Source organism: Ceratocystis lukuohia (assembly GCF_044167205.1).
Source record: "Ceratocystis lukuohia strain C4212 chromosome Unknown Supercontig1_pilon, whole genome shotgun sequence".
NCBI classification, from domain to species: Eukaryota; Fungi; Ascomycota; class Sordariomycetes; order Microascales; family Ceratocystidaceae; genus Ceratocystis; species Ceratocystis lukuohia.
In genome coordinates, this window is record NW_027263520.1 from 1,466,860 (window position 1) to 1,483,808 (window position 16,949).

General features: G+C 46.9%; 3 protein-coding genes across 3 annotated transcripts; 1 reads left to right on the plus strand and 2 right to left on the minus strand.

Annotated features, from left to right (window-relative positions):
- Window positions 1–5,398: 5,398 nt before the first annotated feature.
- On the minus strand, window positions 5,399–8,066 carry HOO65_010377 (Dilute domain-containing protein C25B8.08; the record flags this gene model as incomplete). Its single annotated transcript, XM_071005435.1, has 3 exons — window positions 5,399–6,928; window positions 6,991–7,323; window positions 7,548–8,066. 3 exons carry the CDS (start codon window positions 8,064–8,066, stop codon window positions 5,399–5,401), a joined length of 2,382 nt encoding a protein of 793 aa, XP_070862199.1.
- Window positions 8,067–8,869: 803 nt separating this feature from the next.
- HOO65_010378 (Allantoicase) lies at window positions 8,870–10,178 on the minus strand (the record flags this gene model as incomplete). Its single annotated transcript, XM_071005873.1, has 2 exons — window positions 8,870–9,846; window positions 10,040–10,178. The coding sequence occupies 2 exons, from the start codon at window positions 10,176–10,178 to the stop codon at window positions 8,870–8,872; spliced, it is 1,116 nt and encodes a 371-aa protein (XP_070862200.1).
- A 1,256-nt stretch (window positions 10,179–11,434) lies between these two features.
- On the plus strand, window positions 11,435–12,270 carry HOO65_010379 (uncharacterized protein; the record flags this gene model as incomplete). The annotated part of the gene is made up of 2 exons (XM_071006103.1): window positions 11,435–11,570; window positions 11,675–12,270. 2 exons carry the CDS (start codon window positions 11,435–11,437, stop codon window positions 12,268–12,270), a joined length of 732 nt encoding a protein of 243 aa, XP_070862201.1.
- Between the last annotated feature and the right edge of the window lie 4,679 nt (window positions 12,271–16,949).

The window sequence follows — 16,949 nt, forward strand, 5'->3', positions numbered from 1 at the left end:
TGCAGCGCAAGTGACAATGCGTAACAAGGAGCGTCGTTTAGCCTGTGTCATGATACCATGATCAAGACATAAGGAATGAAAGAGGGGCTAAAAAGGACTTGGCCGTGTAGAACAGCAAGCAGTCTATACGCTGGTATAGAGCTGGATAAACGCCGGATGCCATAGGAAGCGGCAGTACAACGTACCGTACTAAGTGTTGCAAGACAAGTAAAGTAGCAGAAGAGAAGGCAGACGGAATGCTCTATGCTAGTGTAAGTTGAATGAGGTAGAGCAGATGACAAAGAGCGTAGGCAATAGGTTGCAGGAAAGACATAAGGACATAAGGAAAAGGGAAAAGAGCGAATGAAGCAACAGTACAGGCTTTGGTGTGTTTGATCTTAGATGATGAAGGGAACGAAAGACAAGAACAAGAAGGAAAGACTAGAGCATAGCGGCTTGCAACTGATCAGCGCAAGAAAAGCAGAGAAGAGGCCGGGCATCACCTCACTAGAGGGAGCCTGCAGAGTTTAATAAGTCCAGAAAACTAGTATAGGCAGAGTCAGGCCTAGAGGAACAGCCGGCGCATTTTGCAAGACTTGCATATAATTGCTTTTAGAATTGCACAGCAGTTATTTTTTGCGCCTTTTTTTTCCCTCTTTTTTCCTCTATTTTCCTCTTTTTTTTCCTTTTTTTCTCGGATTTTCTTCTTTTCCTTTTCTGCATGATCAAGGACGGGGGAGGAGAAGCCAAGGGAGATAGATGGAGAGAGAAAGCAGGAGGATATACTAAAACAGCGGCCTGAGGGTCCGGAGTCTGTCCCTCGCCGGCAAACTCACAAGACTCAGCGGCTGTCTTATGCAAGGGCAAACGACGTGCGCAAGTTGATCGCCTTAGTGTCCTTCGCCGTATTACCCTCCTGTTCTTTTTCTTCCTATTCGAGGCTTGCGTAGGTATTCCTTTGGCGTTCCTTTGGTAGGGCAGCGGACCTAGGCCCAGCCAATGGGTGCACAGTGCAGCAGCCAAGTCAAAAGGCAGATGTGGTGACGGATGATTCAAAGAAAGATGGAAGAAGAGAAAAACTAGACAAATAAATCCTTGTGAATGCTTACCAGCTGGAGTTGGGTCTGCGCAAAGTACTCGACTTGGAAAATGGCTGCGCTGGGTTGTATGCCTGCAATTGGCTGAGCTCGTCGTTATTTCTCCCTTTAAATACCACGCAAAGTGTCGATGGCTTGCAGGTAGACAGCCACAGCTAGCAATATCAGTGGGCTCAGGATAGGCGAAATAAGAAGAGCGGCGATAGAATGCGAGGGATAAGTTAAGCAGAGGGCGGCTCGTCGTCACGTCAAAATTAGCGGTTAGGGCAGAGAGAATTAGGGTTAGGGTGTAAGTCAGATGTCTCGTTAGGAATAATCAGAGGCAACGTTAAAACAAAAGATCATGAGAACAAAAAGCAAAGCAACAAAAGAACGTCGGTTCGACCCGTGAAACAACAGAAGCAAGAAGAAGCACGCAGACAGCAAAGAGCTTGGTGGGAGAAAAAAGAAAAAATGCAGAGACAAGAGGTCGACGGCAGCAGCAGAGAAATAAGAAGCAAAGCAAAGCAATAAAAAAAGGAAAAAAAAATATTTTTTTTGTATTTTTTTTTCTGGTTTTGCCATTCATTCAACTCCCCTTCCTCCCACGCCGCCTTCCTTGCTATCAGGATTCTATTCGGCTCCTATCTTCCCAGTTTCCGGAGCCTCTAAAGGACCACCTCACAAGCCAGAGCTTAACATGAACAAACGGCCGCTTTCACTCTTCTTAGATTAAATCAAATCAGAAAATAAAATCTTGCGAGCAGCGGTGAAGCCAGCCCTCCGCATAACACAGCAAACGGCTAGAGTAGATCTAAAATAACAAACAAGGGCAGAGCACGCGGAAATGCAACGAAGGAGAAAACACACAATCACAACCTTGTTTGCTGGCACTCTTACTATGCCCGCCCTTGCTATTTCTTCTGCTCTTATTACTCTCTTCAACTGCACGAGGAGCGTGAAGATTCAAAGTTGGCAGAGCAAAGCGTGCATGTAATGTGGAGATGCAGATGCAGGAACGTTGCAGAGAATCAATCTTGCTTAGAGATATGTCCCTTTCTGGACCTGAAAGTCTACAGGCCGTCTTGCTTGTTTCTGCCCTTTTTTATACGCTTGTTTTCTTTTGGCTCATCTCTCAACATGAGTTTTTGCTTTGCCAACGTACAATTTGCCGTTGTACAGTCCTTTGCTAGGGTTAGGGTAACCAAGTCAACTAAGGAGTTTTAGGTCTAGCCTAGACCCGCAACCAAGTCTTGCCTGTTTAGCTGCTAGGTTTCGTTTCTATTTGATGGCGTTTCGTTTTGTCCAAAAGCCTCAAACAAAGCGTTTGTCTTCCTGCTACTAAGGGCTAAAGGGCCCGTATTAAAGAAGATCGTCCATCACAGCTGTGCAACGTTCATTTACCTTTTCTCTACCCAGGCCACCCAATAACCCACAACCCCAGGCAAATCTCGGGACCTGGCCAGGCCAGTAATTCTTATTGCTTGCTTCCTGTGTACACAAATTACCATTGCGTGTTTCCTTCCCAGCCTCTTTGATAAGCTGATAGATTTCCAAGAACTCGCTTTTGTCCTCTCGTGGCGCTCCTGTTCTGCAGAACCAGGCAGGCCTAGGAAGAGGAGGCGAGGAAAGAGTAAATTGTGCTCTCCCTACCCGCTGCTAGCTATTGCCCCTGTACATATGTGCTCTGTAATCTCTGCTATTCTGCATGTAGCTTGCTCTGCTCTGCTGTTTGAATTTGCTATCGACTGTATGTAGCCAATGGTCTTCTGCAAGTCTCATGCGCATAAATGTGGATTGTCTCTCGTCAATGATGCTCCTTATCTAATATTGTCTGCCGATATCTCTATCTGCTCCCTTAAGAAGAATATTCTAGCAGCTGCGAATCAATACATTTGCGGGTTCCTGCATCCAGGTTTTGACTTGTCTTGTTGCGTTTATGCTGTATATGACTTCTGTGTATTTTTTCCTCCTATCACGGCTGCCTAAGAAGCTAGACTGCAAGATCCAGAGTAGAGACATTTTTGTGCTCCCCTGGTGTTTGTCCCTGTCCCTCTTTCAGTGTCCCCCTTCCGTTTTGGTGCTGTTGTCCCGCCTGTGGCCTCCTTGACTATTGCTGTCTATCGTTTGAGGACAAGCCCCCCCCCCACCTCAAAAATTTCACATGCTACGAGCTGTCAACTAAAACAGCTTGACATGTTTGCCCAGTTTTCCTCTTTCTCCAGCGGCCTCCGCTTTATTTCGCCATGCCTGCTATGTGCACGTCGTAATCTCTCTCTCTTTGGATTTTTTTTTTACTTTTTTTTGCTGCACAATGCATGCACTCACTCCATGCTTGTCCTTTTTCTTTTTGCAACTGCTTCTTCTGTTTTTGCTTTGCCCCATACCAAAATGTTCCCCGCATCCTGCACCTCCTCCTCTTTGTTTTGTGTTGTGTCTTCTCTGGTGCTGCCCAAATAAAAGAGTCAATTAGGGCTCGAAATATCTTTCATAATAGTGTCTTGTCCCACACCCACAAAAATAAACCTAAAAAATGGGACCTGATTGTGAGCTTGCTGTCGATCTCCACTCGCTCTCAGCCCATAGGAGCCATAATCTGACCTTGACAAGGTAAATGCCTGTCTGTGTGTGCTTCATCCCATCCATCTCTTTTCGTCAACACTCTATTTTCCGTCCCCTCCCCGTCTTGCTTTACCTTGCTCCTCATGGGAACTTGAGCCTTTTCGACACGCTCAGCTTCACTTGGCCTGGCTTTTTCTCATTTCGTCATTGTCCTTGTTCTCGGCCCTCAGCCCGACTGAACCACTGACTTGGCCCAGGCAACCTAAAACAAAAAGCCAAAGGCCTTGAAGATCCGTATTATAGCACTCTCTTGATATTAGCTCTAACTCGGCCGTTATATAATCAATCTCGTCTTGTTTAGGCTTGACTCGTGCTCCTTTGCTCCGCTGAAGAATGCATCGAGAAGGTTGAAATCTTTCATTTTTTCCTGTTGTCTCTCTCTGCCCCTCTTCTTTCCTCCCATGAGCTGCAGCACGGCCTAATAAAGCTTTGGCCAATGTGCTATTACTCTTGTGTATAAAGAGGCTGGGGAAGAGGGTCTGGAATCTCTAGAGAGGGAAGCTATGGGGTATACAAACTTGGCCGCTTACACGATGATTCGGTGTTGGGATTCGGGATACTTGCAACCATACTTGAACTCACCGAGGAGGTATGCTCCTGCCCCCTTTTTGGCATGTCCCCCTTAACATAAGAATATTTTTCATCACGCGTGAAGCAGACGTGATTCACTTTATACACGTGTTGTGTGCGGAGAAACGGGGAAGAAATCAATCGTGACAAATTCTTCTTTCGGTGAACTCATGCTAGCGCAACCTTGAGCCAAGCATGCTTTTTTTTACTTGCTCTGTTGATTAGTTAGCTAGCTAAAAAGTATTGATCATCGTCGCTATTGGGGCCCAAGAAGAACTAAACACAGAAAAGGGAACAGATTATACTACAAATCTACCTTGGACAATAACATAAAATGGTACAAAAAGACTTTCCTGCATAACAGTCCCTTGCATCGTGACCGTCAGCATTCCTTTTACAACCGAAGTTCACCAAGGCCCCCCCCCCCCCTTATCATTGCCAAAAACTCCTTGCGTCTTAGCCAATGGGTTCTGCTAATATTGCCTTCAACCTGACAAGCCTGAGCTGGCCGCATTACTGCCACCTGACCCAATAAGCAAGCAAATAAACGAATAAACCAAAAAAAATTCATAATGTATCTTGTCCATTTCGTAGCCGACTATCCAGCTATACGTGATTTCGGAAGCTGAATGAAATACCCTTTCCCTGGCACGCGCAAATAATCCATAAAGACCTGGTCAGTTGCCTTTTCACAAGGGAGGCAGACAGATCTATTCTAAACTCCGTCTAGTTCAGCCGATGTGAATGGCAACACCTGAGGGCAAAGAGAAAGCAAAAAAAAAGAAAAAAAACATCGTCGTACGCACGTATTATATCAAGGGTCGCGCGCACATGTTCCGGCCCTCGAGGCTTGGGTCGGTTGAACGAGATGGCGAACTGATGACGTAGTATATCCCGAGGTAGCCTTCTAGCTTCTAGTCTACTCCTGACTCGGTGGGCTGGTTGTACAAACTCGATAATCTTGTCTGGGTGTCATAGGTATATATTAATATAGTTGTAAGTCTTTCGAAGTTTGTGTATGTTCAGCGCACTCGCTCGTGCTGGCTCCAAAAAAGCCACCACTAAAAGGTGCTCGTACCTATACACCTTGCCATCGGTTACAATATGTATTTAATTTTCCCTCCAGTAATACGTCCTTTCGCTCTTCTTGTTTACACCTCTTCATCTGCCCAGTCCTGTTCGCCATAGAGTGGCTTTTCCTTGCGTGGACCACTGACAACTTCGAGCTTAGCTAAGAACTCTGGTGGCACGGTTGGAATGTACTTGCGTTCTCTCTCTCGGTTCATCCCGCCAAAGCCTGCCCCGTATGACACTAGCATGTCAGTTGACGTCGGCAGTGTAAACGGCAACATAAGCGCGGGGTCAAGCAGCAGATTATGCGATGCGTCGTCATCCGAGTCGTCCGAGCCGTCTCTGCTCGCCATAGATGTACCGGGCGTCTGCACGTCTTCTGAGATCTTATCAACGCTGCTGCTGCCGCCTGACTTGCTAGCTACGGGCGTCGATGGTACGCTCATCGCGAGCGACATGGCGCTTTTACGCCGGTCGCGCTTGAGGATAGTCTCCTGTTGAATCGCCTGGAGGTATTTCAGGGCGCTTTTAGGCAGCCCTGTTTCTCCTACCTCAGGGCGGTAGTGTGTAGCAGCATGCACAAGCTGCTGTGGCGTGAGACGGCGTAGCTGCTGTAATGTATCCACAAGTGCCTCCAGGTCATCGGGGGCTAAGGATGAGAAACACTGTAGCCACTGTAAGAGCTGGATCACAGGTGCCAAGTGGCGTCTAGCAGCTTCCACTGTGGGCTCACCACTGGCCTTCATTTCGCCGGCCTCATAGTGGTCGGGAAGGCGGTTATTAGTTCGTGCCCAGTCCTCCAGCACCGAAACATTCATGCGGATCTGCATCGCCTTGGTACGTGCAAGGTACTTACGGTTGGACATGACCCGGTTGAACAGCTCCGCACCTATCCAGTACAAAAGTTGTGATATAATCTGGGAAGCTATAACTGAGTGGATGTCATACAGATCAAGCACGAATAGCGTTGATGACAAGAGAGACGTGACGTTTCGTGGGGCCGGCTTGGCCCGTTGTTTGGGAGACGGAGGCCTCAAGCGACGCTCAAGCGGTTCTTGCTTAACAGTCTGCTTGCGCTTAAAAAGCTTCCATTCGTTCTGAAAGGCAATGTTTTCGAAGCCGGGGATGGTCTCATGGTCCAGCATGGCCACATCCAGAACCTTGTCAAGCCGTCTCTCTGCGTCGCGGACAATGAGAATGAAAATCTCGTTGATCAGCTCTGCTAGCTGCACTTGATACTCTGTTGTGGCATCTACTAGGCCTGCGTCTTTCTTCAAGTAGTGTAGCAACAAAGTGGCATTAGAAATCCAGAATGCCAAGATTGTCATGTCCCATTGCGATCGTTCGACAACATCGTTAATCTTGTCCATGGAGGAAACCATAAGACGGTCGAGTAGTTCGTGGCTGGCGTGGTAATGTGCATAACGGGCACTAAGGAATATCATATTCGCTGGCACGGGCTTTTGACTCGGCGTGCGCTGGGGCTTCATGTTGGTGATGATAATATCAAGAATGGCATCAAGTTCGGATTCTTGGAAGACAAACATTTGATCGTGCAAGCATCTGCTCCAGTCAAACTCCTGCATTTCCTCTTCAAACTCGTCGACGGACTAAGCTGGCCTGTTAGTCACACTTGTAGCCGCACTCAACTTGCGACAATATTCATACTAACCTCTGGTTTGTCGTCTATACCGACATTTCCTAGGTCTACCTCGAGGTCACGCGCACTATCCATCATCATGCGCCGGTGCAGCTCTGTCTCGGCCATCTCTTCCTCAAACTTGTCCTGCATAACGCCAGGCTGGTAAAAGTCCTCGGCCAGGCCCAAGCTGGCAAGATTATAGCCACTATCATGGAGATAGAAGCCCATGTCGCTATCGGGAGACAGAAAGTCGAATGCGGTTCTGCCGCTCGATGTCTTTTGTTGTGGTTCGGCGCCGGAGTCGAGGAGGATCTTTGCGATGCCCTTGTGGCGGTTGGTCATAGCCCACATAAGTGCCGTCCACTGGTTGCAATCTTGTATATTTACTTGGGCGCCGGCGTTGATCAATTCCTCAACTACACTTTCATGACCCTATGGTTGAAAAACAGAGGCCCCCCCCCAGTCAGGGGCAGCCATTTGGTGTCAGTTTAAAGAAGCGATATCTCGTCTGCTGATCCCAGCCATTAGTTTAGTTAATGGTGGTCAAGCAGGCTCATATGATAGTGGGGGAGAATGGGTAAGCCTACAAAGCAAGCCGCATAAATCAGCGGAGGTGTCCCGTCTTCGTCAAAAGCGTTGACGTCGACTAAAGCTTTTGCTTTGCCGTTGAGAATGCGCTTAACTCGATCCAAGTCGCCGTTGCTTGCTGCCATGTTCAATGCTTTTTGCAGCATTTCGCGGCGTTCGCTTTCTGGCCGAGATTCATCAATTGCAACCTCATCGTCGTCTTCAAAGCTCAGACCAATTTGGTGAGCGGCCTGCGCCGCCAGCATTTCCATAAGCCTAGTATCGCTATCCTTGGGGCCGGTCGAGATTTCCTCTGGGTAATCTTTATCGTCGTTAAGAGAGAGTGTGCCAAAGTCGAGAGGCTTTGCAGCGATTGGCGATGTAAGAAACTGGGACTGTTGCTGCCAGCCATCGTATATTTCTGTCTCCGAAACCATGTGGTCTACGGCAGTCGACCGGCGGTCGTTGAGGCTCCGGGGTAGATCGTCTGGAAGTCCCTTTGGCTTGTCACCGTCTCCGTTGAGCGTCCCCAGATCCATGCCAGTATGATTGGGTAGGGCGGCCTTTATTTAGCTGTGTATGTGTGTATTGGGGAGGGGTTTGGTGGGTATATTGGAAGGCTTATTCGGCCGTAGTAGCTGCAAAAGAAGGACAAAGGTCAAATGGCGTCGCCTTGGGGGTCGCCTGCTGTCGGGGGGATAGCAGTGGTGAATAGAAAGGAGGGGTGAGGGGTGTCGTTGAAAAGCTGCAAGGCACGAATGCACTGGCACAGCAAAAGACCGGAATGATGTGAGGTGCAGGACACAGGTCAGGGGAACAAGTCAAGTCTTGCTAGCCTAGAGTTATTGATAAGAGTATACAGAAAAAAAAAGCAGAGTCAAGAAAGGCATAAGAAAGAAGCCAAGACAGTGCAGAAAAAGAAAGGATGAAGATAAAAAGCGTGGATCGTCCAGCACACTATGTTGTATGTTAGCTATGATATGGACGGCGTATGCATATTCGCCTGAGCCTTAGAGGGAGGTGAGGATGAATTCTTGGTTGGTGCCTCCACAAATACACTATGTCATTTGAACTTTCGATCGGCCCAATGGGAAGGCACAATAAATGGGTACCTATTCTTTGACAAGTCTTGATAACCCTAAGGCTTGTTAGGCTTAATGGAACTTGTGCTCAGCCCTCTAAGCATTGTTGGGTTTCAGATGAGTATTTTGCGTCTCAGCCAGCGACGGTATTAATTTATGGATAGTATCATTTTCATATTCCTTTGTATATATCTTTAGAAATCATGTAACAAGCTGTAAATCACTCTTGGCTCTCCAAGACTTGGCCTACAAATATTCATTTAGTTTGTAGAACGCTTGCCAAATGCCCGGATACGCTTCACACCGCCATCGGGGATCATGACTAGCTTGATGTGAGTTACCAGCTTTTCTTTGTGTAGGCTGGCAAACTCATGCTCCTTATCAGGGCCGCATTTTGAAGCAGCTACAAATTCCTCCCATCCCGGGCTGGCGTGCTCAGGCTCAGATTCGCTAGTCCACTCCAAGGCCTCAACACGAACGCTCTGAGGATAGTTTCCGCGAAAATGGGCAGTATCGACAACAAAGCGTTCTAGATATCCAGGAGCGCCAAGACGGATGATGCACCAGTCAACGTGGCCCTTGGTACGAGAGCGTGAAGTCTCCCAGCCATCGCCCATGTCCTTTCCACGGCCTGGCAAAAGCAAGTTGTCCTTCGAGCCAAAGTGCTGGTCATTGCAAGATACAGCGACACCGCCATTCTGGGCAGCAGCTAGATCAAAGATGGCCTCAGGGTCATTGGGAAAGACAGGCACAGCATGGCCAAAGAGACGGAAGCGGGCAATGCCGCCATCGGGGTACATGTTTAGACGGACATGGGTGTACGGTTTCTCGGTAGGGCTCTGAAGCTTCCAAGAAAAGCGATGGGAGGGGCCACACTCCTGGTGTCCAACGATGGTTTCCCAACCACCACGGGTGCCCTTCCAAGAGATCACCTCTTCGTCATTTTGGCTAAAGCATCCTTCTACTGAGATCCACGGTGCATGGTTACCGTTGAAGAAAGCGGTGTCTATCTCAATGCCCTCAATAGTGCCAGAGGCAACTCCCAGCCGAACAACCACCCAGTCGAAGGGCTCCGAGTTGTGGCGACGGGTCTCCCAGCCATCATACCACGCGCCGGTATAGACCATCTTACCAGGCTGGCGGATGGGAGGAGTGGGAGTCAGCAGGTTGGAGGCTTCAGCAAACCATTCATCGGAAAAGGCCAGGATTTTACCGCCCAGAGTGGCCGAAATGAGATCTGATAAGAGGATGTTAAAATATTAGTTGACTTAGCACATACCGCTATACCGCGGGTACAGAGCACGGCCTATTTTTAGTGGGCGAAGCGAGGATTGATAGATGGTTACCCAAAGGGCAGCAGCAATGCATATTTTGGCATACAACAATGGCCAGTAGCATTTGAATTTGGGTAGAATGTCTGAAGAACTCACCGATGTTGCTTGAACGGAAAGTCTTGTCAATGTCCTCCGAAGCAATGGGCTTCACAGGAATGTCTTCGAGGGGGTACACAGAACCCTCAGGCTGTTCCTCCACCGAGGTCGGCTTTGTGAGAAGTGGAAGGGATGACATGGTAGGCCTTGAGTAAGTAAATATTTGAGTGAAAAGAAGAGATAACGAGAAATGCAAGAGAGTAGAGAATAAAGTGGCAGAAATATGCAGGTCCAAAAATCTAGAGTGGCTGTCCCTCGTGGGATACTTGTAGTACTCGGCAGGCGGAGTCTGCCGGTTATTTCCACTACGGATCTAGTCGGACTTCTCAAGAGCCCCTCTTCCTGAAATCCCCATAGATAGCCAATGAGGCATAGAAGACAAACTTATATTATTTTAGATTGTAAGATGATTAGTTTCTAGAGCCTCTCCGACCGCACACTAGCCAGGAAGGCTTGACATAGTCTTGAGGGCCCATCTATACAAATTATGGCTCAGAATTTATGCTCTGCGGGTGGCTAGCAATGGAAGACCAGCCTAATAATCATAGTTGTTGAAATGGAGCAAGATGGGCAAGATGGTGGGAATATTTGTAGTAGTAGAGTCCTTGTCCCTAGCTCACAAGAAGGATTTCAACTAATCCTCTCGCTAAGCTATTTCGTTGTCTTGGAGTTAATGACAGCTGTAATATAGTCAGCTATTCAACAACAGATACATCCTCCTGTGAAATATCTTCGATGCTTCGACATCTTTCAATAAAATATCCCTCCTTTCACACTTCTCATCCACGTCTCATTTGAGTGTCCCTTTTTCCCCGTATATGAATACAACCCTATACCCTAATGCTAGCCATCGGCTTCTCAAACCCAGACCCCTCGATATTGCCGCCGCAGGTAATCATCAGACTCTGATTGGTCCTTATCAGCTTGCTATGACGAATATTTGCTCCACTATATTTTCTGTTCGTAATTCTATCAGGTGTATCAATAACTTGACGCAATTTTCTAACGTCACTACATAACATCTTTGTTCAGAATTGTTCGGTTTCATTGTGCTGCGATTCTCTGCTCTAAATACCCGAGACTGCGACTGGCAGTAGAAGCCGCAGATACAGAAAACCATAGTTTTCGACGTCTTTTCACCAGTATTGCTATATCCTCCACCTGTTACCTCAGCCCAGCCTCCACGTCCCCTCCCTCCCTTTTATCAGCAACGCGACGAACGTGAACCTTTCAGGCTACTTACCGCTACGATTGACCATATATCCAAGCGGACAAAACATCATTTATACCTGCACATATCATCTCCAATCTTAATATTAGAATTAGAACGCGAGCTAGCTAAAGCCATATCCAGCCATATAACCCCATCTCTATCATTATCGTTATACTGGAGCCATGCCTTCTAGTGGCATAGAACAGACAGGGAATACAGAGGCCGGTGTTCCCCAAAATGAAGCCGTGCCTTTGTTGGGAGATCGTGGTGATGCAGCCCAAGTGATAGGCGATTCTATGGCCCATAATCTGGTCCTTGGTGAGTAAAACCGATGAGTTACAATGCACTAATTTGTGCGTTATCGAATGTAAGCTACTGCCCATACGATTTAGTATGCTAACACACATCTCCTACGAAAATAGGTACCGGAATATTGGCACAAATCGCCAACGTACTGTTCCTTCTCACGATTTGGGCAACCATTCTTTTGGGCGATGTCATTCTTTTCTCCGGCCACCCGCTTGCTGCTAGTGTCGGCGTCTTCTCCTTGATACAATCAATTCTTGTCCTCCAACCAACTCATACCGCTAGTCAAAAACGCACGGGACAGCGGTGCCATGCCGCTTTCAACACGCTTACCTTCCTCGGTGTAGGAGTAGGCATCGGCATTATTGAGTACAACAAGGTTAAGAACGGAATGCCGCATTTCCACTCTATCCACGCCTATTTTGGCGTTGTAACGGGAGTGCTCATGGCTGTCCAGCTTCTCGTGGGCGTCACCATGTGGGCTGTCCCTAGTTTATATGGTGGCGAGCAGCAAGCCAAGAGCATTTGGAAATATCATCGCATGAGCGGGTACACTCTTCTGCTGCTGGTTCTAGCAACTATTGTCTCTGCCACTCGTACAGACTATATTGTCCGAGTTGCGGAAATTAAGACATGGTCGATTGTGTTCCTCTGCGTGTTTATTGTGGCTGGTATCTTCCCCCGTATACAAAGGAGGAAGCTTGGAATTTAAGCTTGGACCCAAGGGCTCAACGAAAACGAACAAGAACGGCAAAGCAAAGACAAAAACTCACTTGAAGATCCGTTTCGATATACATGTATTTCCTATCTCCAAGCTAAATGGCGCAGGGAACGTCGAGTCGCAGCTCGACTTGAGTGTATGTGGTGATGGATGTATTGTGCTCCCCCAAGCACCCATGTGCTTGATTTAAAATGACCTGAAACGCCACGCCGAAACAACGTACATGATAGTATATGCCCTGTATTGTGTATCCGACCATGCTCTATCATTACTTGTCCTTCTTTTCCTGGCACAATGGCCCGTCATCTATTTCCCAGGTCAAGCTGCAGTGAAACTTTGAGGCTGAGGATTTGGGGATGCCCTTTTGAACCTGATAGGCATTCGGCTTTATCGCCAATATCTGTTTTGGGCATGGAATGTAACACGTTAGAGTAACACATCATATTATGAAAATGACACCACGTCGCCTAATCGAGAGACACAAAAGGGCGTCTTCCTGAAAAGCCTCTACGGGAATTCGACAGCTTTTGATGGGCAACCTGTGGTCGAAGCGCTAGCAGGCAGGATAGAGCCTGCTAGTCATCTAATCTACCAGGGTTGAGACAGACAATAAGGTCATAGCATACGAAAAGTGCATCATGTTGCAACAAAGGCCATTTCCTTGACTTAGGAGATCGATCTCCGCAGATAATAATAGAATATAATAAGATCAACGCGGAGTATATGTGCGCAAGACAACAATGAATTTAAACTTTCATCTTCCTCAAGCTCCTCATTACCTACCACCTACTAAGAGAGTACAACACCCCGGGTTTCCCACATGGGATCATGAGATTGACAAAGAAGACCTAGGCTAATGCGTTGGAATGGAGAAGCGCAGAATATTCATTTATAGTAATATGCGGTATCCCAGACCGGTACTGTTGGGGTTGGGACCTGTCTTAGGCTTCTGAGAAAGAGACGATACCAGCCCATCCAGACCTGTCCGCATGTGGAAAGGCGAAGCGGAGAGAGCCGAATCAGCCATCAAAGAGAAGAAAAAAGGGGGAGGCCCGAGGACAAGGGAGTACTGGATGGGGCCAAAAAAAGACGGGTACGTCTTAGGACAGGAGAAAAGGCCATTTGAGACCTGTAATGTATCTAGCATGCATTTAGCAGGCTGAATTTGTTCTCGATTGTTGTTGGGCCTCTCGTTCGTGAGGGATGTGCCACTGTTACATGGTGAAAGCACACAATGAACGCTAGAATAGAATAGGAAACAGAGTTAAGCTGCAAATTTCATGACGTCATTGTTGCGTGAGATTTAGGCAACGCAACGTACATGCTTATTTTGTAAGACAAGGGCTCACCTAAACTTGTCTACTCAGCCTTCTGCTATAGATAGGAAGGCAAGGCAGCGGGAAATGTGAGAAATACTGTCAATGGCAAATTAGACCAGGCAGAATCACTTGCATCCCTTGTCGCTATGGCTAGGCGCTCCCACATCGACAACATGCTTCCACATAGGGCTTGCCTCACTCCAGCCACTTCACACTAGGCAGAACCCTATTGTGTTACTGCTGTTTTGTGTGCGATTAGTTGTTCATGTGGCTTAGCTGAAACTGGGTATTAAGAGACCATGAATGTATGAACCTAGACACAGGCCGGCCGTTTCTTGGACAGTGAGTGCTATATAAGCAAGCACTCGTAGGCTTTCTATCGAGCCGGAGGCCTGTGGTACGGAAAGAGAAAAAAAAAGTTATTCATGCTAAGTTGAGGCGCTTCCAGATGACAGGAAGGTTGGTGTGGTGAGGCGAAAATTGCGGTTACGAAGTTAGGAACCTAAGTGATGAGATCATCGAAATATCTGAGCTGGTTGTGTTGGTGGAACAAATGGCAAAATGGTGAGAGTCACCTAGGGTAGAGGGCCCCAACATAAGAGAAGGGAGTGTATGTTAATATTTCCTTTCAAAAGCTATTAGTAAGGACGGAAATATACCAATATCCCCTATGCTGATGTCTTCCTAATGACGCAACTAAACAACAATTAGGAGTCCATGAAACCACCATTTGGTGAATCAATTGTGCTAGCAATTTTCGTAAGATGTACACGCAATACGACGGCGAATATCTAGATGATTCACATGACCTTGTTTGTATCATCATGTAATTGCAGGCATGGAGAGTAAGCTCAAAGGCGACAAGATTTCGGGAGTGTTTCCTTTATAATGCTGATGGCCTCTACACAAGCCTTTGTTTTTCTTGCATTTGGAGAGACTTCAGTGTCTGTGTTTATGTTAGAAGCCGAAAAGACTTTCGTAACACACCAGTTCAATCCTCACATCCTTTACGAAGCCTGGTGGTAGCATCCTGTGTTCTAGATGCTCAAGCACAAGGTTTATTGGAGAAGATACGGACTTGGCTAAACTTACTGTGGCAAGGTGTGAACGCTATAACCTGGTCAGATGTGCAAAGGAATAAGAAGGGAGATGGTGTGGTAATTGAACACTTATTGGCTGCTCGGGGTATGCGTTTTCTTTGATTGTATAGGGTTATCCCCAACTAGTCTGGCAAGACTTGTATCGTGGCGTAGAATGGAGCAAAGTTAGATATGAGATATGATAGGGCTAACGAGAAATCAATGGCTGAACGGAAAGACAAACCTGGAGAGCTGGAGAAGCCCGAGTCATCAGCCTGGGAATGTCAATCCATTAATAGAACTTCCAAGAATGTAGAATGGATGATAGAGGAGGATGCTAAGTAAAAAGCAAGGGTCAAGTTTAGCAAGTTGGAACCAGCGTTATGGCGAAACAGCAGCAAACGTATGAAGGGAGAGAGGGCTGCTAGGGCATGCGAAAGGACGACAGGAAGACCGCATTAGTCGACAAGCGGAGTTTAGAGGTTGATAGTATCAAGACAGAAGAATGCAGGATATATGCAATTGTGCCCAAGTAGGAGTGTAAGTAGCGCATTAGAAAGGGGGGGCGGAGGGGGCATAGATGCTGATGTTTAGCTAGCTTGAGTGGGTAAAACGTTGCAGCCCTAGCAAGTAATGTGATGTGCATAATAAACACACATCACATCGCGCGAGGCCTGTGGTGAAGGCTAAACAGCCCCTGGAGAGGCTGCGTCGGCGTCTACTGTCTGGGGAATTCAAGAAACTCGAATCGTAGCAAAAACAGGAGGGTTAGCTTGTGGTATGTGTTGAAGGGAAAGAAAGGGGGAGAAGGGCGCAGCTCTGGTTGGTTATAAGGGTAGCGCGCTGAATTTGTCCCAGGAGAGGACTTTAGACAAATTGAACCTGGCTATTGGTAGATACAACGAGGATACACATGTGTTCCTACAACCTGCTTATAATATACATTATTGATATCTGTGGTGTTGTGGGCTATTATTGTGCGTTATCCTGGGGTACATCAAGTACATCAAGTAGGGGGTACAGGTACATATAAATCCCGTAGTAGCTGAGTGCTAGATGTGTACTGGGTACATTGAGCAGCCTTGCTATAAGCTTCCTTTTCAAATATTTTTTTTTTCCAAACCACGTCATAGCTAGAAAAAAAACAAGGCAGGATAGGATGCCAATTCAAGATTGTCTTGCAGAATGAGCAAGTGGCTTCCGAATTTGGTGCAGCTCATTCCCATTTTTTCTGGTTTCCTCATTCATCCATTCACTTGCTTGTTTTTGAGTTCTTGCTGTTCGTTCTCATCTACTCATGGTTCTTTTTGGCTCTTGCGTTATTCTATTCTGCAACTGCCTCACGATTTTGCATCTACGCCTTGGGCCGTTTCTATCCCTTTCTTTCTTTTTCTTTTTGCTGGACGCTTTTTTTCCCTAAACCTTTTTTTCTCTTCTCTTCGCCTTCTCTTCTCGGTCTTATCTGTGACCTTTCTCTTGATATTCCTGGCCCTTGATTCGCGATTTATATTTTCAGCACCTGCAAATTTGGCTCAAACGAATATATAATTCTTCATCGCACATTGGCCTTCTCACACTGTTGTCCAGACAAAAAGATCGTGACGGAAACGACAGCCATTACTAGCTACAGCTGCTATATAGCGGTCTAGATAACACGACTCCAGCTCGGCTAGCCTGATACTATCAACTCGACAATCAGATTCAATACAAATCGCTTCGCTGTCTCTTTCCGGCCTTTCGCCTCACCGCACTTGAATTTTCTTTTCCGCTTTTCCGCTTTTCTACTTTCTCCCCAGCCAAACCTCCCCAGCACCTAGCCCTCCATTGCGACTTCTCGATAGCTGCTCTGGGGGCTTTGGTTTTCTCTATTTCTGCGAACATCATTCGTTACCCATTCAAGTACTGCTCATTCGACCGCTCACCCACCCATAACAACGCCCATTGTCACAAGACTAGAACTTGGGGCCGTATTTCAGACTATACTACATGATATTCATGTCCATTTTACCCTAGTAGTGCCACACACTTACTGCAAACGCCTACACCTTCGATCATCAGCCAAAACAACCCTGACGGCGTCTTCACCATTTGCTAGCCTTGTTAGTCTTTTTTTTTGAGTGACACTTTTCTTGTCACTATTGGCTATTTGCTTTGCCACTGTCGTCATATGCATACTTGGTGTTGGTGTCTGTCTATTTTCTTAGTTTTTATGCTCATGACAACCCTCGACCGCTTCTTCTATTTCTCTACTTGAGTTCGAGTTCTTCAATTT